Source organism: Serinus canaria, chromosome 18, assembly GCF_022539315.1.
Source record: "Serinus canaria isolate serCan28SL12 chromosome 18, serCan2020, whole genome shotgun sequence".
NCBI lineage: Eukaryota > Metazoa > Chordata > Aves > Passeriformes > Fringillidae > Serinus > Serinus canaria.
Window position 1 is genome coordinate 9,666,184 of NC_066331.1, and position 22,203 is coordinate 9,688,386.

The window sequence follows — 22,203 nt, forward strand, 5'->3', positions numbered from 1 at the left end:
TTCTGTAATCTCATCAGGTCACAAATTATTGCCAAGTTATAGTGAAAACAGAAAGTGGGATGGAGAAAAATTTCTGATATAGTGCTGCAGTGACCAGAATTTTATGGCATCTTGCAGATTTTAATTTCTAGAAAATCTGTTTACCTCCAAAGTTCTCAAAATATGGATATATAGGTGTTTTAGATCAGAAACGTACCTCTAATTTTCAAAATGAATTAGCAAATGGACTCTTTGCATTCATTCATTTTGCTCCTTATATTTTCCTTCAGCATTTTTTTCTCCTTGTTTTCTTTTTCTCCTCAGCAGAGGTATATAAATAAATCCATCTTGTATCAGTTTCATCTCCCTAGACTATCTTTTCAGTCACTCAGCAAGTGTGACCCATCATCATTCAAGCCAATCTTTTCAAGTCTCTCATCATAAAGGAGTTCATCCACTCTAATGAACATTTTAATAATTCTGATGGAGTGGAACAAGAGAGACAGGGAGAAAGACATGCAGTATGGACCAGGAGGCAGGAGAAAACATAAAGCAGTAGAGAGGTGAGTAAAGGGAAAGCTGTTTTCTAGCAGTGGGAGAAGGCATTTTCTGCTCAGTACTACCTCTAATGACCACCTTGTTCAGAAATAAATACTTCTTTCTTCTTAAATGGATCCTTTCAGTAACTTGACAGAAACTGACTGGAAGTGTTTTCCAAGCCACCCAAAACCCACAGTGTTTCTGCATAGGATGTGCACCTCAGGGGTCAGGCTGTCCTCATGAGAAGGACCATGATCTCACTGCTCTATGCTTCACAGTTGCTTGCATGAAGGTCACACTCAATCTGTACTTACAAGAGTCACCTGCTTGTAAAATAGCTCACCCTGCAGTGCCCAGTGAGCACATATTCTCTCAGGAGTGTCCTAAATACTTTCTGTCCTCCCAGTCACCTCCAGTACCTCTTCTTCCCCTTCCTTTGATGTTTTCAGCTGTTTCTTTGGGCGCTCCTGCTCACAAACACTTGTGGTGTGAGAAGGCACTAGACACAACCGGCCTGCCCCTCCTGCAATGCCAGGAAAAAGCAGAGATTTGGCAAATTGATCTGTTACCCATAGCCTAAAGAGGCAGTCATCGAGGTACTGAGCAATGGGCATGAAATCGGGTGGAAAAACACAGAATATACCCAAAGCTGCTAGACCTTTTCTTCAGACATTTCCCAGAGATTCATCTTTGCTCTTTCTTTTGAAATTATACATTTGTCTTTAAAGATTGCAAACCTGTACTTATCACTGCTTAAATATTATTTATTCATAATTCCTATTTATTTTGAAAGAGCCCAGCATCATGGGCAAATGGTGAATCTTCCCCACAGCGAAAATAATTGCCAGTAAAAAAAAAAAGCCTTAAATTACATGGCAAAAATCAAATACTGGGGTTTTTGGGCATTAGATTATTCAGACTAAAGCACTTTCTCTAGTTAGTCTTAAGGAAATAAAATTGCTCAAGAAAAATAGTTTCTGTGGATGTGTTCATCCACCTCTGATGACAGGAAAGGGAATGGAGCTCTTATGTTCTAAGATACACCTGTCACTCTTTCACATCAAGATTATTATGGACTTGGAAGTCTCTGCAATAAAAACAAGGTATCAGATGCATCTATTTTAAGCTTTCTCTCAGAGGTGTATATTTATGCCTATTATGGATCCATGTTTTTCCCAAGATCAGTTACCTTTACATCAGCACTTACCAGCTGACAGGCAGCCTGACTCCAGGAATAGTGTGTCACTGCAAAATGATGCCTGTCCTCCATGTATGGCAACAAATCACAAAGTGAGGAGAAATTAATTTTCCATTTCACCGCTATTAATATTCCATTTTGATCCCGATAATCCTCTGTAAGTTACAGGGTGTGCAGTGAAGTTCAGCACAGTGCAATGTGTGGGAATTTTGTGTTGCCCAAATGTACCATTTATAACAGAAAAGCCAACTAGTATTTTCAATTTAAAAAATTTTCAGATTTTTTTACAATAAAATAATCCCACAATATCAGTAGTTTGTGCAAAGCACTGTAAGATAATAACTAATTACAAAAGAAAGAAATAAAAACATTTGATTTAAAACATGTTGTGATTGCTTTAAAATAAAAATATATCTTCCATTCCGTATCTTTTGTGACAGAATCAAAAGCAAAGAGAATGGACAATGGCTACTTACAAAGTCTATCCCTCCTTCCGCAAATAGATATAGACGTCAAACTTTTCTACACTTCGAACGCAATTTTTTTAGGGAAGCCACAAGAGCAGCATGTAAATTAAAGGATTTGCATTCTGTTCTTTCTTTTACAGTGTTATGCAAGACTACGGGATAGCTCCAATCACTTTGAGTCCCTCTGGTGGACACCAGACTGGTATCCAGATACCAAATATTATCACTAGTGCCCAATAACCCTTCACTGGGTTGAACTTGTTTCTATAATCTTATGCAAAACCTCAGAACATTTCTCATCATGAAACCCAGGATGCAGTTGGCCTTGTGTCTACCAGGTCTTTTTCTGCTTTCCAGGCAGTCATCCCCAAACCTGTGCTGGTTCATGGGGTTACTGCTCCCCAGGTATGGAACTGTCAGTTTCATTAACTGAAGGTATATCAACCTGTTTCTCCAACTTATCAAGATCCCTCTGAATAACAGCACAGCTATGTGGTGTATAAGCCATACACCCCAGTCCTGTATCATCAGCATATTTGCTGTGTGTGCACTCTGTTCCAGCATCTAGAATGCTAATGAGGGTGTTATAAAAAATGTGGGCATTTCTTCTGATCGCTGGAACACAACACCATTTTTCTGTTCAACTCTTTTTCCCCAACAAGAAAGTCAAAACATGAAGAACATTAATGTAAATCACCTGTGAGGGACTACAAAAGTGCAACAAACTTGTTTCAGAAATTTTAAGCTGTCAGATGCTGAGTTCAGGAAGGCAAAGCGACATGGTAACTTTTGCTCTTATGTCAGGGACTGCATACTCTTGCACAATTCACGGTTTTCCCGCAGAAAGACTAATATAAACAATTAAAACTGGATTTTTATCTGAAGGATTTAAGGCTCAATCTGATGCTTTGGGAAGGCATTCTAGCTTGCAGGACGGACAGCCTCCTTGTTCCTTATTAGACAACCACTGATATCCTTACAGAACACTGTCCTCAAGAGAGGGTGCTTGATAACCAATTCCCAGGCACTCACAAGTTGTCTTTTAGCTACAATTATAAATTGCTGCCTATCATGACTGGCAAAATATTCAATAATAGCTCTGCATTTCAGGGTAGGGGACCCCTGCCCTGGAAGCAGACCAGCATACAAATCACAGCCCTTCACTCTCTACCTATGTAAGTGTTTAAACTGTTTTTCAAACTTCCATGGAGTCAGATCATTTCAAAATTGTAAAAAAATATCTTTTTAGGATTTGTTGTTGTTGTTGTTTTTGATTCTAGCATGGTAAAAATAATTCTGTAATGATCAATACACCAAAAGCATAACCATGAACAGGCTGATTTCCTGGCACAGCAGTCCTTACCTCTGTGCAAGGTCCCACATTGATGGGGGACAAAACCTTTGTCCATTCGGTGGCAATGGAAATTGTAAATCCCAGCAACAATCCACAGGAAAACATCACGTCCCTGCCATGTGTTCCTGTACACAGTTTTTCCTTTGGCCATGAGATTCTCTGCCACAGCTGAGGGTCCCAGCCTGTTCCCTTGCACACACAGTGCTACATTATAGTAGCAGGGTGCCTCTAAATTTTTTCTAATTTTTGCATAACCATAAGAGATAAGAATTAAAATGATCTATATATATCAAATAGTTAGGAAATGAAAGAACAGAAAAAGACCCTGGAGAGAAGGAATAATACAATCTGATACATTTAAAATATATGCATCAGAGTGCAGTGGAGAAGGACTTCCTGCAAATATTGGTTCTTAACAACACAGTTCATGCTCTGTTGCAGGAGTTCATGCTGGATCAGGAGCAGTCCATTAGTCATGACATGTCAGTAAATCACATAAGAAATTCAACACCATTTTTGACAGGAGCAGGTGCATCACATGAATGTCTCTAGACTTTGGCAAATCTTCAGGAGTGTGTAATTACATGCCCCAAGAAGCAAAACAAAGCTGAGCATTTTCAGATTGTCCAGTAGCTTAGTTCTTCTTTAACAAGTTTCTTTTAACAAATTTACCTCTGTAGTCACACAATTATCCATGCTAATAGTTTCAGAGTCAGATTGTGAACATAACCAATGGAACAAAGCAGCTGGCAAAGTACCAAAGCCATCATCATCTGACAATTCTCCTTAATTTCACAAAAGTGAGACATAAACTTACGTAATGTGTTCTCATGCCACACAGGGACACATCCAGTCAAGAAGACACTGGGAACTGAAAGGTTTTGGGCACAAGATGACACGCTTATCAAGGAAAGATTATTCTCTGTCATCACCAGATTGTTACTCAGCACAGACACTGATTTATGAAGGGCATACAAACAACACCTGGGGGAAGACAAAACAAAAAGCGCTGAGGAAATCGTGAAGAGTTCAGCAGGAACAAACATGCAGACCTGTAAAAATCTCCTGTGAAAGAGCAGGTGTGTGTGGAGAAAAGGCAAAGGCTCTCTGTGGGGCTACAGCAGGGTCAGAGCTCTCAGAGAATGAGCATCTATTGAGGACAGCCTGCAGGAACACTTTTCTAAACTGGGATTTAATCCTAATTTTACCTGTCACTTCACTTGGGCTGGACCTCACCGCTTTTAGTTTAGCCCTGTTTTGGAGCAGTAAGTAGCTGAGCCATTCAGAAATGTGCCCTTTCCAGAGTATGCCAGGTTGCTGAGGATGTCAGGAAGCAACTGGACACCACAGGAGCTCAAACAGGAGTCTTTGCACCTACCTTAATCTCTGTGCATCAGAGGGAAGGTAACTGGCCTTGCATTTCCCTGTTGATTTAGCTCCATGGACAGAATCTCTCATGCTAGACATTCCCTCAGACAGGCAGCCAGTGACCCATTTGGCTTATGTTAATAAGACAAGTCATCTGAGAGTGAACAGTAATACTCTAGTGAGAATAAATATACACTGTCCTTCCTGGTGTCTCTAAAACCCTCTGATGGAAATTTTACTTTGCATTCAGTTATTATATTATCAAGCTTTCCACTTCTGATTCTTTGAGGAGGTGTGACAAAATGTTTGAGAATGTCTAGAACAAGACAAAGAGCTTGAGAATTTAATGAAGCATTTGTTCTTGAGTTGTTTCTGTAACTCAGAATTACTGTTGAATAGAAAAGAGCTCTTCTTGACTACATTTGTATCTTTTATAAGCCAAGTGCTCTTTAGATGTCTTCTCCACCTATACTGGTACCTTTGGTTTCTAAACATGACTGAATTTGTCTTAGTAACTCAAACTTTATTCAACAAGACTTTGAAGCAGGACACCTTGCCTTTCAGAATCCTATTTATTTTGAAAGATTCTTCTTGTTTCTTCTTTGACTTATGTACTTTCCAACAAGCTTCCTATCTGTCAACACTGACTGGTCAATTAGTGGGTTTAAAGTAGATGAGAAATGGTAGCATTTGTGACTTAGAATCCAGGCAGACTGTGAAGCGTTCCAAACATGCTTGTCATTCACTAGGTACCTGAGACACTGCCAAAATATCTTCAGTAGTTGTTATTGCATGTCTTCCAGTCCAGCAAAGAACAGATAAAATGTTAGCTTTATAATACGAAAACAAACCTAGAAGGGTGGCATAGGAACACTGAACCAGCAGGAAGTCTTGCCCTCTTTTTTTATAAGCCTCAACATTGCAGAAAGAGGGAAGCATTACCCAATTACTTTCTAATAAATACAACCCAGAGAGCTGTTGCTCTCCTTGGGCTGTGCAGTGGAGGTGGCAGGGCCACTGACACTGTGTCTTGTCCTTTTGCTAGCCACACGCTCCCAAGCACCTCCATGGTTCCCTTTCTGGGCAGAGTGCCCAGTGCACATGAGGCCCTGTGCCCTGAGCAGTGCCTGCTTCTGTCAGCTCCAGGTCTTTATTCCAGCATTGATGACCCAAACATTTCCAGCTGTTCTTTGGCCTATCTCACCTATTCTTTGTCCTATCCCAGTAAGAAACCCATGAAACTGGCTGAGCCACCTGGCTGGATTTTAACCCCTCTGCTGTGATTTGCTCCTAACAGGTAGGCCAGGCAGTTTCAGCACCCAGGTTTCAGGGAGATGGGCCAGGCAGTTTCAGGAGGTTTGAAACACCCAGGTTTCAGGGAGTTGGGCCAGGCAGTTTCAGGAGGTTTGAAACACCCAGGTTTCAGGGAGATGGGCCAGGCAGTTTCAGGAGGTTTGAAACACCCAGGTTTCAGGGAGTTGGGCCAGGCAGTTTCAGGAGGTTTGAAACACCCAGGTTTCAGGGAGTTGGGCCAGGCAGTTTCAGGAGGTTTGAAACACCCAGGTTTCAGGGAGATCTCCCAGCAGTTTCAGCAGGTTTGAAGCACCCAGGTTTCAGGGAGATCTCTCTACTGGTCTGCAGAGGAGCAGGGCCCAGAGCAGGTCCCCTCAGTGGCTCCAGGCTGCCATCCCCTGGCACCGAGGCCTGGTCAGCTGCTGCCTGGGAGCTCCCTGTGACTGACAGGAGCCTGATGGGCCCTGAAGCTGAGAATAAATCTGAAGGAGCCTTGTCCTGATATCAACAGCCTAAATGGTGAGGCAAAAGGCACAGCCAGAGTCCAGCTGATGTCTTTGTGCCCTACACCAGCACCCACCCTGGGGCATCACCTCAGCTGTCTGTGCTTTCTTCTTCACATCACAATGGACAGAGGTAAGTGTGGGGCAGTGGGCCTCATTGCCCCCATGGGCTGTTCAGGCTCTCTCCACCTGTGGGGGAGCAGACAGGCAGTCTCCTTGCAATCCCTGCCAGTGCTTACCCCTCATCTCAACTTCCACACTTCCACAAAGCTGGTTCGGTGCTCACACTCCTGCCTAGTCCCCAACACTGCCTTGGGCCTCCAGCCTGAAGCTGATCTCTCTGATGGGAATTACTGGTACCATTTCATATACCTCCATGAATATATCCCAAGATTTCAAGTCCACATGCAGGATTCAAACATGTAAGGCTATCTCCTGAGATAGGGAAGGCATTTGATACACATTTCCAATAAATTATGCATCTTCTTACAGAAGTGCAGTTTTCCCTTTTCCTTCTATATAAGGTTATCTTAGAAAACATATCTTCCTAAGTCCCTGGGTGTAATTGGTCTCCTTGACCTTGTTTCTTCTTATTTTCTCTTCTACTACCACTGCTGAGAAAAGAGCTGATATTTTCACACAGTTATGCAGAACATGTGGCAGAACTCCCTCCTGACAGGGGATTCTCAGCCCAGAGTCCATCTCTTCACAAATGACACTGCATTTTGTTTCCGCATCTGTACAGTTTTGTAATTTAACAATATTGAATTTGGTGTATTATTTAATGGCACTGCTTGTTGAGTGTCATGGAAGCCTTCTAATGTACATTTCAAAGTATAATTCCTTGACCTTCCTTAGTGCCTGAAATAACTAACATAATTGGAAATGTGTTCTTCCTATTCAACACCACTCTGACTTACTCAACAGCCACCTGACCAACAGAGGCAACAGCTCAAACAACTTTTCTCTTTCACTCTGTGTCTTTTAGGATTACTTATGTGAGTAAGAAACTATCTTTGTTCATTGGCTAAAGTGTTATTGAAGGGATAATCATTTGGAAATTAGATGAAAAAAAGCTGTAGCACCACAAAGCTACACAAAGGTTTTATAAGGCAAAACTGTGTCCAAAGAGTAACGGTGATACAGACCTCACTCATAAATAACAAAAACAACTGATAACTACCCATGATGTGAATGCAAATGAATCTACTCTTTATTGCCTACGTATTGAGATGGTTGCAAATATCAAATCTGGAAGACAGTGACAGAGGGTTCACATTTTGTGCAGCCCTCAGGTCACTTTGATGCCTCATGACATCCTCACTCTTCCTCTTCTATCTTCTTGCCATGAATGTCACGGCTCTTCACTCGGAGCTTGTTGACCTGTGACTCTGCAATGTCAGCCCGCTCCTCGGCTTCCTCCAGCTCGTGCTGGATCTTGCGGAACTTGGACAGGTTGACATTGGACATCTCCTCCTGTGTGGGGAAAGGGAGTCAGTGGTGAGGAGCACAGGGCAGGGATTTCACTCCTGCTGCAAGTCAGCCTGGTAAGGCTGCAAATATCCATCCCCCTCCCACAACTGCTCACACATCAGCCTCACACAGAGCTCCTCATCCTCCCCTTCTCAGGACCCTACTGGGACAAGCTTCACCAGGACTGTGTCACATGTCAGGATCAATTTCACCCCTTCGATTTTTCATTTCTGTACTTGCTCTGCTACTCTGTATGAGTTATTGGACTCCTCCTGCTACTGATTATTAACAGATATTAAGGAACTTGTCAGTCACTGGGTGTGGCCCCTTGGTTTGTTTACTCTGGCCTCCTGTGTGAAACAGGCTGCAGAAGTTCCCTTAATGAATGTCCCTTAATGCAGATGGCCAGAGCTAATAAAGGCCTCAAGAAACAATACCAAAGCGGAGTGGCCAAGATGGTTGTGTCTCGGGAGATTCTTTAATACCCCTCTCCTGGTATTCAGCCTCATTCAGTGTGTGTCCTGCCCCAACAGAATTTTTGCCCATTCTCCAAGCAATACTCACAGCCTCTTCAGCTTGTCTCTTGTAAGATTTCACTTTCATTTGCAGCTTGTCCACCAGATCCTGCAGCCTCAGGACATTCTTCCTGTCTTCCTCAGACTAAAGCAGTTGGTAAACAGAATAGAGAGTCAATTCTTGGCTCTGCATCACGTGAGGTTACCAATTGCCCTTGGGGATGGTGTGGGCAGAATGTGACTCACTGTGAGAAAGCCCAGTGAGAGCAGGAGAGCTCCTGCCTTACCTGGTAGGTGAGTTCCTTCACCCTCCGCTCGTACTTGCGCACACCCTTCACGGCTTCAGCGCTGCGCTTCTGCTCAGCATCAACCTCCCCTTCCAGCTCCCGCACCTGCAAGGACAAGCCCATCCCTGCAGCTGCCCTGGCAGTGTCTCTTCAAGGAGGGACACGCTCACTCAGGCACAGCCCCAGCCCTACACACCCTGGCCTCCAGCTTCTGAAGTTGTTTCTTCCCTCCCTTCAGTGCCAGCTGCTCAGCCTCTTCCAGACGGTGCTGCAGGTCCTTCACTGTCTGGTCCAGGTTCTTCTTCATCCTCTCCAGGTGGGCACTGGTGTCCTGCTCCTTCTTCAGCTCTTCTGCCATCATGGCCGCCTGACCAGAGCAAAAGGTCAAAGCCATTTTAGGAGTGGAGATATTTTGGGGAGAGTAGACTCATCATCATCAATAGCAAGAGCACCCAACTCACATCAGTGATGGCCTTCTTGGCCTTCTCCTCAGCATTGCGGGCTTCCTGGATGGTATCCTCCATTTCACTCTGGATCTGGGAAATGTCCGTTTCCAGCTTCTTCTTGGTGTTGATCAGGCTGGTGTTCTATACAACAAGAAAGACAAAATTCCTACTGTCAGACCAAATGCCTCCACATCAAGGCCTGAAAATGCAGGTAGAGCTTAGGAATTCTTTAGCGCAAGTGACTTCTTAAGCACTAGTGTTTTAAACCAGATATTGAGGGCTGGATGGAGGGGACATATTGCAGCAAACTTCTTCAAATGTTTACACAGGAATCACAAGATGAATAACAATTTCAGTCTTTGTTATCAGTTGTGAATGGGAATAATTTCCAGCCATGCCAGACCTGGGTGTGGAGGAGCTGTGCCCGTTCAGTGGCATCCAGAAGCTCCTGCTCAGCCAATTTCCTCGACCGCTCCGTCTGCTCCAGGGCTGCCCGGAGCTCCTCAACTTCAGCCTGCAGCAGGTTTGCTCTGCGCTCCACCATGGCCACCTGCTCCTTCAGGTCATCCTGTGTCCTGAGAGCATCGTCCAAGTGCAGCTGAGTGTCCTGGAAAGAGAGGCAAGGGACATTACCAGGCATCAGTGGGCTCTTGAATAGCAAAAACATCAGGATCTCATTTCTCTTTCTGTAGCTCTGCTGAACGGACCTTGAGCACAGCCTGGGTGTTTCTCAGGTTCTTCTGTGCCTCTGCAGCCATGGCGGTTGGCATGGCTCAGCTGGATCTCCATTTCATTCAGGTCTCCCTCCATCTTCTTCTTCAGCCTCAGGGCTTCATTCCTGCTCCTGATCTCAGCATCCAGGGTGCTCTGCATCGAGTCCACAACTCTGAGGTGGTTCCTCTTCATCTGGTCAATTTCCTCATCTTTCTCTGCTATCTTCCTGTCAATCTCAGACTTCACTTGGTTGAGCTCAAGCTGCAGGCGCAGGATCTTCCCCTCCTCATGTTCCAGGGAGGCCTGCACAATTCAACACAAAGTGTGTCTTACTTTCAAAGTAATCTTTCATGCAGTTCCACATGAATGGTAGGCTTGCTTTCTTGCTCTCTCTCCAAAAGACTACACCCATACTCGTGGTTGGGACATCATTATTAGCATTGTCTGTACCTCAGCCTCCTCCAGGGAGGCTTGCAGTTCAGATTTCTCCTGCTCAATCTGCTTCTTCACTTTCTCCAGCTCATGAATTGCCTTTCCTCCCTCTGCAATCTGCTCCGTGAGGTCAGAAATCTCCTCTGTGGGAACAAAGCACAATGGCTTGGTCAGGCACAGAGCAGAATGGGAAGGGCCCTGTCCTACCATGGTGACAGGCATCTCTGCAGACCTGCAGGTACAGACCCATGAACAATGGTGGTAATGGCTGATAGAAAGGCCAGTGAGGAGCAGAGGGCCACGGACTTACGCTGCAAGTTCTTGTTCTCCCGCTTCATTGTTTCCAGGTGGTCCAAGGACTCCTCATAGGCATTCTTCATCTTGAACAGCTCCGTGCTGAGAGAGCGCGACTCCTTCTGCGAGGCCTCCAGCTCAGCCTGCGTTTCCTCATACTTCTGCTTCCATTCTGCCAGGATCTGAAGAGAAACGGGCAGTGAGTAGGGCTGGGGCCATCACGGGGCCCTGCTCTGGCCAGGAGGGCTGGTGCTGGAGGCCAAAAGACCTTGTCAAAGTTCTTCTGCTTCTTATCCAGAGCAGCGCAGGCAGCATTGGATCTCTCCACGTCAATCATCAGGTCCTCCACTTCATTCTGCAGCCTCTGCTTTGTCTTTTCCAGGGAGGCACATTTGGCATTGACAGCCTCAACATGTTCCTCTGCATCCTGCAGGCGCTGGGCCAACTTCTTCCTGGGAGGAGACAAGCACAGTTGCACATTAGAGCTTGGAAAATTGTCAGTTCTATAATTTCATAAGAGGGCAGGTTTTTCGATTTGAGGGTTTTTAGCCAAGCACTTTTCACAGATATGTAAGGATCTATCCTTTTCTGTGTCCTGTCACCCGGGGAGGATTAGGCATGTCTTAGCACTTCTAATGACCAATTTTTTTTCTCTTCCAATCTCTCTTTTTCTCTCCCTCTCTCTCTCCCCCCCCTCTTTTTTTACAAATACACTATATCCTTTCCTTTATTCCACCCTTGTCTTAACCCACTCTCAGAGATTCTAATTTCCTTTGACCAGTTTCAGTCTTCTCCAGTCATTTCCCATCCTGCTTCCCCACATACTTGGCCTCCTCTAGCTCCTCCGTGCGCTGAATCGCGTCCGTCTCGTATTTGGTTCTCCACTGGGCCACTTCACTGTTGGCCTTGGACATGGCTCGCTGCAGCTCCCCCTTGGCCTCCTGCTCCTCCTCATATTGTTCCCGGAGCAAGTCACAGTCGTGGCGAGCAGACTGCAGGGCGTGGGCCAGGGCATTCTTGGCCTGTGGGGACATTGGGTTTGGAAAATTTGGATACTTATCTTTCAATCTCTTTTGACTGTGAACTTGAACATGAAAACAGAATTAAACTCTAATTGGGCAAATGTAGAGCTTGGAGCTGGTGAAGCCCTCATTGACATGTTTTGGAGCATCAGGACACATTAGTGATGGCTCCTCTGGGACAGTAACCTTCTGTTTGTTTAAATGTATGACTGAATCCTGTCTCAGAGAGGATCATCAGAATTTCAGGGAAAACTTGTGGATTACTTCCTCCAGCACCTAAAATATCCTGTTTCCTTCCACTCTAGTGGAAGAGTGAGGGATTGTACATTAGTGCTTTTCCTATGTGCATTAGTGCTTTCCTATGTGTGTTTGGGGAAAGAACACTGAAGCAGTCTAGTGTCAGAGATGATTCTGTAGATGTTTTCAGGGGTGATGTAGGCTGTGGACACTAGGGTACTTCCAGACCTTGATTTCTTCCTCTAGATGTCTCTTGAGTTCCTCAATCTGTTGGGTAAATCCTTGCTTGCCCCTAGACAGCTGAGAAATCAGAGCATCTTTCTCCTCCACTTGGCGTGAAAATTCACCTGGAAAAAGAAAGGGAAAGAAAGATTCACACTGTTACTCCTATGACACCTTCTGCTGTAAAGGCATGTAACTTGGAATGGCCTGGAGAGCTTATAACAACTGCCACTTGTACTCTCTGGCTCACTCATGGCATGAAGGTCCTGCTGTTGAACTTTGGGGATGAGGATGTCTCACCTGACTCTGTCTGCAGACGAGCTCTTTGCGTATTGAGGTCATTGATCATGCGCTGATTCTGCTCCTCCTTAGTTTTAAGCTCACTCAGCTGATCTTCCAGTGTGCGGCACATCTTCTCTAGGTTGGCCTAGAGAGGGAACACAGGAAGGGAAAAGAGATGATGGTCTGCACTCGGCCTTATTGTCACAGTGGAGATTTTGTTTCTGGAATGTGTGTAGCAGAGGAAGCTTTTTGTGCCACACTTTATTCTTCGGAGCATTTTCTCCTGCAACTCCATACCTTGGCTTTGGAGACAGACTCCATGTTGCTGGCCAAGTCATCAATCTCCATCTTCAGCTCACTCTTCTCCTTCTCCAGCTTCTGCTTCACGCGTTGCAGGTTGTCGATCTGCTCGCCCAGCTCAGCTGTGCTGTCCGCGTGCTTCTTGCGCAGGGCGGCAGCCGTGGCTTCGTGCTGCAGCGTGGCCTCTTCCAGGTCACGGCGCATCTTCTGGAACTCAGCCTCACGCTTCTTGTTCATCTCAATCTGAGCTGCTGTGGCTCCTCCTGCTTCTTCCAGGCGCTCGCTGATCTCCTCCAGCTCCCTGGACAGGTCAGAGCGATGCTTCTCTGCTTTAGCGCGAGAGGTTCGCTCTGCCTCAATTTCCTCCTCCAGCTCCTCAATGCGGGCCTGCAGAACAGCAGGGACCCTTCACAGCTGTGCCATTCTCCTGCCTGAGCTGAGCCTGAGCAAGGCAGGGGAAGGAACAGACACTTGCCTGCAGCTCCTTGATCTTCTTCTGAAACTGCATGCCAAGGGCTTGCTCATCCTCGATCTTGCTCTGGATCTGGCTGATTTCAAAGTCTTTCCTTTGGGCCAAGGGAACAATGTTAGAGCTCCAAGAAAAAAGACAAGTGCTGCAGCCCAGCACTCAGGTGCCCCAGAGCCACACTTACTTCTTCAGTTTCTCATCCAGCTGCTGCTTATCATTCTCCAAATCCATGATGCTGTCCTGGGCCAGCTTCAGGTCTCCTTCCAGTTTCCTCTTCGCTCTCTCCAGGTCCATGCGCAGTTTCTTCTCTTGCTCCAGGGACCCTTCCAGCTAAACACAACAAGCCCATCAGGGCTCTGCCAGCCAGCTTGGACTCCATACCTGTCCTGTTCCTGCTCTATGTCTGTGTGCTTACATCATCCACTTGCTGTTCCAGCTTGGTCTTGGCTTTGGTCAGAGTATTGACTTTGTCTTCCTCTGCCTGCAGGTCATCCAGGGTCTGCTGATGGGCCTCTTGGAGGGCTTTCTTCTCCTTTGTCAGCTTGGCAATGGTCTCATCCAAAGCTGCCATCTCCTCAGTCAGGTTTTTCACCTTAGAGAAGAAGGGAGCAAATGTAAAGAAAGGAAGTAGATATAGATCAAGTCCCATAATACACACAGCCCATTTTTTGGAATGTGAGTGACAGGTTCTACCTCATACCTTGTTTTCAGTAGCGTGTTTTTCCTTCTCCACCTTGGCCAGTGTTAGCTCAAGGTCATCAATATCTTTCTTCAGCTCTGAACATTCATCCTCCAGCTTCCTCTTCTTGGCTGTCAGCTCAGCATTAATTTCCTCTTCTTCTTCAGCCCTTTCAGTCACCTCCTTAATTTTGGCTTCCAGCTGGATTTTGGTTTTGATGAGCTGGTCACACCTTTCCTCAGCATCAGCCAAGCTATCTGCTTCCTGGTGGGGAGACAGAAATTTGTGGGTTCTAATGTTTCGAACTTTCACTGCTCTGCCTCTTTTATTACTGAGTAGTAGCTAAACCTGACCTTCAAGACCAGCAACAGAAGGATCTTGAATGGTGTCTACTGGTAAACCTTGTCATTTGGAATCAATATTTATTCCAAAGTTTTTGTGTCTCCTAAATATGTCTCACAGGATTACTAGCTATGAGAATCCCTAATGTCACCAACAAGCAGAATGGAATAGGGTTTATATTCTTTTCTATTTTCAGCAAGAATAATGGCTTGGTGTCATTTTCTCATGGAAAAAAATATGCACTAGCTCTTCTATTTAATTGACTACTAACTTTATACTATTTGAGCAATAGATGTTTAAAGAGAATATTTCAGTGGAGAAAGATTTGTTTTCTTTGGTCAAATTGCATTTCTGTAATTGAGTTTGGAGGAAAAATGGGTCTTTCTCAGGTTTGTTTTTACTGTGTTTGACAAAAACACTGTTTTGAAAATTATTTCTCTTCAAGCTCCAAGTTCTCTGCTGTTCAGTACATATTGTCTGGTGCCACATGGCTCTTTCCTCTGACAACAGCAATGGTGAGTGCCATGGGGGTCTGCCAGGAATCTCAGTATACCCCTGCCAGTGCCTGTTTACTCAACATTAGAGTGCCTCAGGACATGTGATTTAGAATGTTTTCTTCCATCCATTAATTCCTGCAAGTCTCTTTGCAGGACAAGAAGCATTCTAGCAGTATCTCAGTCTTTTTCCAGGGGGAAATGAACAGTGATACTCACAGCCTGCACTTGGAGCTGCAGGTCATTTTTCTCCTGCACCAGGGCCACCATTTTCTCCTCCAGCTCCTTCCTCTTTGCCTCAGACTTTGCAAGCTCCTCCTTGGTTTTCTCAAACTCTTGTTTCATGTTGGCCATTTCCTTCTCAGACTCTGCACTCTTCAGCAAGGGCTTGATCTTGAAGAACAGCTTCATCCATGGCCAGTGTTTGACATTCATGAATGCACGAACGTTGTACTGGATGCAGAAGATGGAGTCCCTGACAAGAATTCCACATGGTTATTGAATATCCTGTGTTTGGTGAATTTTGACTCAATTAGCCAGCTACCATTAAAACATAACAAATGAGGGAGAAGTATCTACCTCCTCTCCACCATTCTCTGGTACTCCACTCTCATCAGGAAGCCTCTGCACCTGGCTTGTATCATGGTCATAATCTCTGCCAGTTTCTCATCTCTCATCTCCTCTAGTACACCTATCAGTCCAGCTTTGAAGAACACCTTGAGAAAGGCAAGATTGTAGTACATCAGTGTTGCATAGTGCATTACTTGGACACACTGTATTAAATACAGAACTTTGTTCTACCTTGGTGTGACCAAATCTGTACTGGGTGTGGTCAACATCAATGGACCCAAGAAGCTTCTCTGAAGCCTTCTTGTTATCCATGAACTGACCCTCTGGAATAGCACTGGCATTAAGTACTCTGTATCTGTAGGAAAAGAAGCAGAACATTAAGAAATCAACAGTTCTGAAACCATTGCTGTGATTGAACCTCACTGCCTACTTAGCAACAGCTAAATAATATCATGTTCATTAATGATAAAAAATATTACAATATAGAAAACAATATATAATAATATATAATATATTATTTTTAATTATATATTATTTATATTTTAAATTTTATTGTTATTTTTATATAAATATAACATATAATATAATATTTATTATTCTACATAGCAATAATAACAATTCAGCAGCAGCTGAATAATATCATGTTCATTAATAATATCATGAGAGTGCATTCTTACAAGACAATGCAAGACTTAAAAGACACTGTAAAGACTGCAAGACCAATTTCTATCATTAACTCAGAGTCCAAGGGAATCCTTACAATCAGCATAAAGTAAATCATAAATTCACAACAAAACATGACAATGTAAACTGCAAAGATTATTAAGATGATCAGGCTCTTCAGTTGGCAGAAAGGTTCAGAGTTCTCACCTCTGTTTGAAGTCAGCGTAGAGGACTCTGCTGGGGAACCCTTTCCTGCAGATCCTGATCCCTTCCAGCACGCCGTTACAGCGCAGCTGGTGCAGCACCAGCTCGTGCTCCATGGCACCTGACAAATACCACCATTAGTGACTACCCTGCTGTTTGACACTCAGGAGAGGAGCTTCTGCTGCTCAAGCTTTCCTCCCCTTGGCTTGCCTTACCAGGTGTTTTAGTCTCATTGGGGATGATACAGCGCACAAAATGGGGGTGAGTGCTTCTCAGGTTAGCCATCAGCTTGTTTAAATTCTCCTGTGAGATTACAAGGAAATGTTCAGGGTCTATCAAGTGAGAACCCCATGCCTATCTATGAGGTGCATAAAAAAAAATTAGTCTTTCTGTGTCTTAAACAGAAGGAAATACAGGATAATGTTGGTGTAAAAATTGTATAAATATGAATCAGATCCTTAGTGAATTATAGACCGGTCTTCCGACTGCAATTTCAATGAACTCCTATGTTATTTCAGTAGATATTTCAAAGAGGAAATTAATTCTGCTCTTACCCTGAAGAGAGCTGAGACAGTCTGGAAAGAAGAACCCTTCTTCTTGCCTCCCTTCTTGCCACCACCACCACCACCCTCTGCAAATCAAAGAAAAGAAAAAAAAACATTTTTTCATCATGGGCAATAAATACTGATTACTACAAAACACAAAGCTACTTAACATTTCCAGTGTTTGCAGTGTTAATTCTAAGAAAACTTTGTCCCACATTAAAAATACCATTTCCACAAACACTGACCTGCATCTGCTCCACCATAGTTGGCAAAGAGTAAAGCCAGGGTCTTCACAGATGATTTCTGGTACAGCCCAATGACAGTTTCATTCAGAGGGTCCTTGTTCTTCTCCAGCCACCCAGTGATGTTGTAATCCACTGTGCCAGCATAGTGCACCAGGGAGAAGTGAGCCTCAGCCTTGCCCTTGGCAGGCTTGGGCTTCTGGAAGTTGTTGGATTTTCCCAGGTGCTGGTCATAGAGCTTGTTCTTGAATGAGGTGTCAGTTGCCTTGGGGAACATGCACTCCTCTTCCAGGATGGAGAAGATGCCCATGGGCTGGGAGAAATCACAAGTGAAAAGGGAAGGTTATAATGGAAATGTTCAATGTCGCTTTAGACGGAATGTTCAGTTCCTGGTCTAGTGGAAGGAGTCCCCAGCCATGGTAGGGGATTGGAACAAAAGGTTCTTTATTGTGTCTATGGGTTCTTCCAACCCAAATTATTCTGTGACTCTATGACAATGACAAGAAGCCAGTGCTATGAACATCAAAGTCTGGTTGTGCTGTTGGCAGCATATCTGGATGAAAGCCTAGGTTTACCAGGACTTGTTCTCAGCCAAGGAATTTCTTTCTGCCATCTCTTGCCTCCCTGCAGCCTATCTTCATGGAACTGGTAGAAACATCTGTCCAGTTCACATGAGAATTGGTTGTAGAACTGGCGAAGCAATGATAAAGAGAAATATATGGGGAAAACAGTGACAAGGGGCTCTGTAGTTTGGGGAGGTTGGGTGATATGAAATGTATTTCTCAAATTTGTCTGTAGACTTTAGATCTGACTGTGCCTCAGAAACATCACAGAATTCCAGCAGCCATCATGTACATGCCAAGGAAAGGTACCTTCTCAATGAGCTCAATGCAGGCAGCCAGGTCCATGCCAAAGTCAATGAACTCCCATTCAATCCCCTCCTTCTTGTACTCCTCCTGCTCCAGCACGAACATGTGGTGGTTGAAGAACTGTTGCAGTTTCTCATTGGTGAAGTTGATGCACAGCTGCTCAAAGCTGTTGAACTGCCCAAAGCAAGGAAAAGTGCACAGGTTCTCAAGGTGTGCCAAAACACACAGGCTTTTGCTGCCATTCTCCTTCAGGCTGTTTGAAGTTGAAACCCCAGTCCCAACCCTAGTGTACCACCATGTGTTTCTACTCTAACACTCACTGTTCTTGAAGGACATTTTCATTATTACTTTGCAAATCAAGCCAAAAGTGACAATTCTTTTTCACTGTGCTACTCAGCTGCAAGTCTTTGGTAAGCTCAGTAGCTCTATGGTGTCTGTTCTCTGAGCTGATGGATGGTAGAAACCTCCTCAGTTTCCCACCCAAGAATTTCCCTGGCCTTAGAACAATAATCTGGGGCTTTTGTGTTCTGACACAGAAGTCCTTGCATCATCACTGCATTCACAGAACAGGAAACACTGTTATCTTGGCCAGACCACTGCCGTCACGAGACCATCCACCCCTTTGGCCCAGAGCTGTGTGAACCTTTGTCCTCTCTGTGTTCCTGTGTCCTCCTGACCCCTCCTTGCCCATCGCTTGACTGTGGTGTCAAACCCTTGGTGCTTACATCAAAGATCTCAAAGCCAGCAATGTCCAGGACACCAATGAAGTACTGCCTGGGCTGCTTTGTGTCCAGCTGTTGGTTGATACGAACAACCATCCACAGGAACATCTTCTCAAACATTGCCTTGGCCAGGGCACCCACTGAATTGTTCACCTAGAGCAGAGGAGACGAGTTGGAATTACCTCTGAGGGGCAAAGAAAAATGTGAAAGCACTCCTTCAAGCTGTGCATTTTCAACTGCCAGATGTTACCTGTGTCACGTTTTGACCTTTGGTCACGTATTCATTCCCAACCTTGACTCGGGGGTAACACAAGGCCTTCAGAAATTCAGCTGAGTTGAGGCCCGTTAGGTAGGCAGCCTTGTCAGCAACTAGAGGTGGGGAGAGAGAGAGTGAAAAAAGCATTTGTTTACATTCAGTCTCTATACTTCAGGTGTTGTGAACAACTTTGCTCTTCATGTTCTAGGAATGGAAGAGGATTTATCTCATTCCATAGAGAAGACCTGTGAAGGAATGCAAATTCTGGACACTACTGATGGTGGTCTTTGAAGGCAAGAACAAGTATGGCTTGGATAGGAAGAGCTTGAACCTCGAATTTCCCAGAAGAACAACAGAAGCCTCTAGCAAGTCATAAGGCAAGGCATATTCTCCTTCTGTGGGAAGGGGATTTGAGGGTAGCACAACTTGCCGGATTTCTTTCATCAAAAACACAATTGCTCCTCCAGGTGTCTTAGTGCTTGGAGAACTTAGAGAGAGAGATATCCTGTGTTGAAATTTCTGCTTTCAGGCAGCATGATTTTGGGGAGCCACCACTGGATAGAATAATGGAACTACCCATGACTGAGAAAGGAGCTCTGCAGTTAGAGGGAGCAGGGGCAAAAAAGGAATTCTCAATATTTTATGTGGAGACTCGGGTAACTGCAGTGTGCCACTGGAGGCTAACATATCACCTCTGGAGGCAGAGAAGGGCACAAATCAGCCCCTGAATTTGCTGATACCTTCTGTGCCATCAGGCTCTGCCTGCTCCTCTCGTTGCTTCTGCTTGAACTTCAGGTTCCCATAGTGCATGACAGCCCCCGTTAGCTTGTAGATGGCTGTTTTCTCGTCTGCAGTGAAGCCCAGGATGTCAATGGCACTCTGCAGTCAAAAAAATGAATTCAAAAATGTGTCCTTAGTGGATCAGAGATGTCACTCTCAAGCCATGCCCAGGAGGTACCTAGTTGCTGTGTTACTTACATCTGTAGCCATCAGCTCCTCCTGGTCATCAATGCTGGGGACAGTGACCTCCCCTTGACTCACATAGTGGAAGTCGTAGGGGTTGGTGGTAATGAGAAGCATGTCTGTAAATAGAAAAAGGCAGGGCACAGGTTTACTTTTGCCAACAGGTGAGAGAGGGAACTATTGCTCAGTGATCAACCCCAAAAACCCATAATGCTCCTTCCTACCAATGAGCTCTGGCTTCTTGTTGGACATGATCTGATAAAAGATGTGGTAGCTCCTTTCCGCCTTGAGCTGGAAAGTGACTCTGGACTTCTCCAGCAGATCTGGCAAGGAAGGTAGAAAGAGTTAGGCACTTGTGGGAACGTACATGGAGATGGGAATTTGGGAAGGGATGGAAGCAATCCAGGAGAATCTCTTACAAGTTTCAATGTCAGCAGAAGCCAGTTTGCCTGTGGCACCAAAGTGGATTCTGATGAATTTACCCTGTTAACAGAAGCAGCAGCAGGTCAGTCTGGATGTGTTCTGCTGATGTCTCCTTTGCACTAAGAACTCTTCAGGCATCAAGTGTGTTGCCATGAGGGGAGAGATTTTATGGAAAGCAAGAACTCACAAAGCGTGAGGAGTTGTCGTTCCTCACAGTCTTGGCGTTTCCAAAGGCCTCCAGCAGTGGGTTGGCACTGATGATTTGATCCTCAAGTGTTCCCTGCAGAGACATCATTATTCAGTGACTGTGTTTGGTTGACAGGGCAATGACAGTCCAAGCATTCAGTCAGTTCTTCTTGACTCACCTGCATCTTGCCTGAGGTCTGCTCCTTCTTCTTCTCTCCACTGGCTGCAATTGTTGCAAAGTACTGGATGACACGCTTTGTGTTCACAGTCTTCCCAGCCCCGGATTCTCCGCTGCCAAAGCCAAGAGAGAAGCAGAGGGTGCGTGGTCAGGCAGGAGGTGCCCTGGCACCGGGCAGCCCCAGGGACCCGCACGGGGGGGTACCTACGTGATCAGGATGGACTGGTTCTCCCGATCTGTGAACAAGACAGAAACACAGTGCTCAAAACTCAATAAACAACAGAGAAAGAATGAAACATAGTCAGGTAATCTAATGTTTTGCCTGATGTCAGCTTTACTTAATCAAGCAAACCTCCAAAACACATCATTGAGTACAGAGATATCTTTCATTTCAAACAGTAGAAATAGTGCTATGAAGATAGTAAACTCCAACAGATGTGTGTGTCAGATCCAAGAAAGGTTTGAAAAAGTCTGTTCACTTTGGTGAGACAGAGAATCCCTTCAGAGAACTTATTGGTCCAAGGCCCCTGAGACAGACAGAGCCACTCACCAGTCAGCATGAACTGATAGGCGTTGTCAGAGATGGAGAAGATGTGTGGAGGGGCCTCCTGGCGCTTCTTGCCTCGGTAGGCCAACACCACCTCGGGGTTGTACACCGGCAGCCACTTGTAGGGGTTGACGGTGACGCAGAAGAGACCCGAGTAGGTCTGCAAGGAAGGGACACAGCACCTTGGCTTCCCCTGAGCCTGGCCCAGCAGCTCCTGAGGCTGCCCAGAGGAAGCTGCTGCTGCCACTTACGTAGATCATCCAGGCTGCGTAACGCTCTTTGAGGTTGTACAGCACAGCGGGTTCGTGCAGGTGGGTCATCATGGCCATGTCCTCGATTTTGTCATACTTGGGAGGGTTCATGGAGAAGATTTGATCTTCCTTCACAGTCAGGGTCTGCCAAGGAAACACAAAGATCCACATGTGTCACCTAAAAGCTCAAAGTGGAGATCAAATGTTTTCCTTCACTCTTGTTTTTGACTCACCTCTCCCCCTTCAGTCTTGACAGTGACTTTGCCTGACTCCCTGCTCTCAATTTTGCCTTTCACAAAGGATTCTTTGGGATGAACCACAAAGACCGATGTCTTGGCATCGAAAGGTTTGTTCTGGGCCTCAATTCTCTCCTTCTCCGATTTTCGGAGGTAAGGAGCTGCCTCCCCAAAACAAGCTAAATCAGCATCTGCAGAGGCCATGGCTGCACTTTACTGAAGGCACATCAATAAAGAACCCTGTGGAAGAAAAGAAATGTAACATGAATAGATCATTAATGTTCCTTGCTTGCAAGGACACCTTTTCTAATGCTTTAAAACTGAGCACTTACTAGAATTGCTAAAAATTGTACCAAGAGTTGCCTTCCTTGTGTTTAATGATTTAAACCCAGAAGAAAAAGTATTGTTTCATCCTTAAATAATATATAATAACCTTGT

At 45.0% G+C, this 22,203-nt stretch overlaps 1 protein-coding gene across 1 annotated transcript; it reads right to left on the reverse strand.

Moving 5' to 3' along the window:
* Window positions 1-7,932: 7,932 nt before the first annotated feature.
* Window positions 7,933-21,969, reverse strand: LOC103823929 (myosin heavy chain, skeletal muscle, adult-like). Its single transcript, XM_050981188.1, is given in 39 exon segments — window positions 7,933-8,178; window positions 8,740-8,835; window positions 8,978-9,082; window positions 9,174-9,344; window positions 9,439-9,564; window positions 9,827-10,030; window positions 10,131-10,181; window positions 10,183-10,440; window positions 10,588-10,712; window positions 10,880-11,045; window positions 11,132-11,315; window positions 11,689-11,885; window positions 12,351-12,469; window positions 12,645-12,771; window positions 12,924-13,313; window positions 13,402-13,492; window positions 13,580-13,725; window positions 13,811-13,987; window positions 14,096-14,338; window positions 15,130-15,385; window positions 15,490-15,626; window positions 15,712-15,835; window positions 16,351-16,468; window positions 16,563-16,650; window positions 16,902-16,978; window positions 17,138-17,447; window positions 18,007-18,177; window positions 18,729-18,878; window positions 18,976-19,094; window positions 19,722-19,860; window positions 19,960-20,063; window positions 20,169-20,267; window positions 20,364-20,427; window positions 20,555-20,647; window positions 20,733-20,844; window positions 20,940-20,967; window positions 21,282-21,438; window positions 21,530-21,673; window positions 21,763-21,969. Coding segments are annotated over 39 exon segments (5,829 nt in total). The 3' UTR covers window positions 7,933-8,022.
* Window positions 21,970-22,203: the final 234 nt, after the last annotated feature.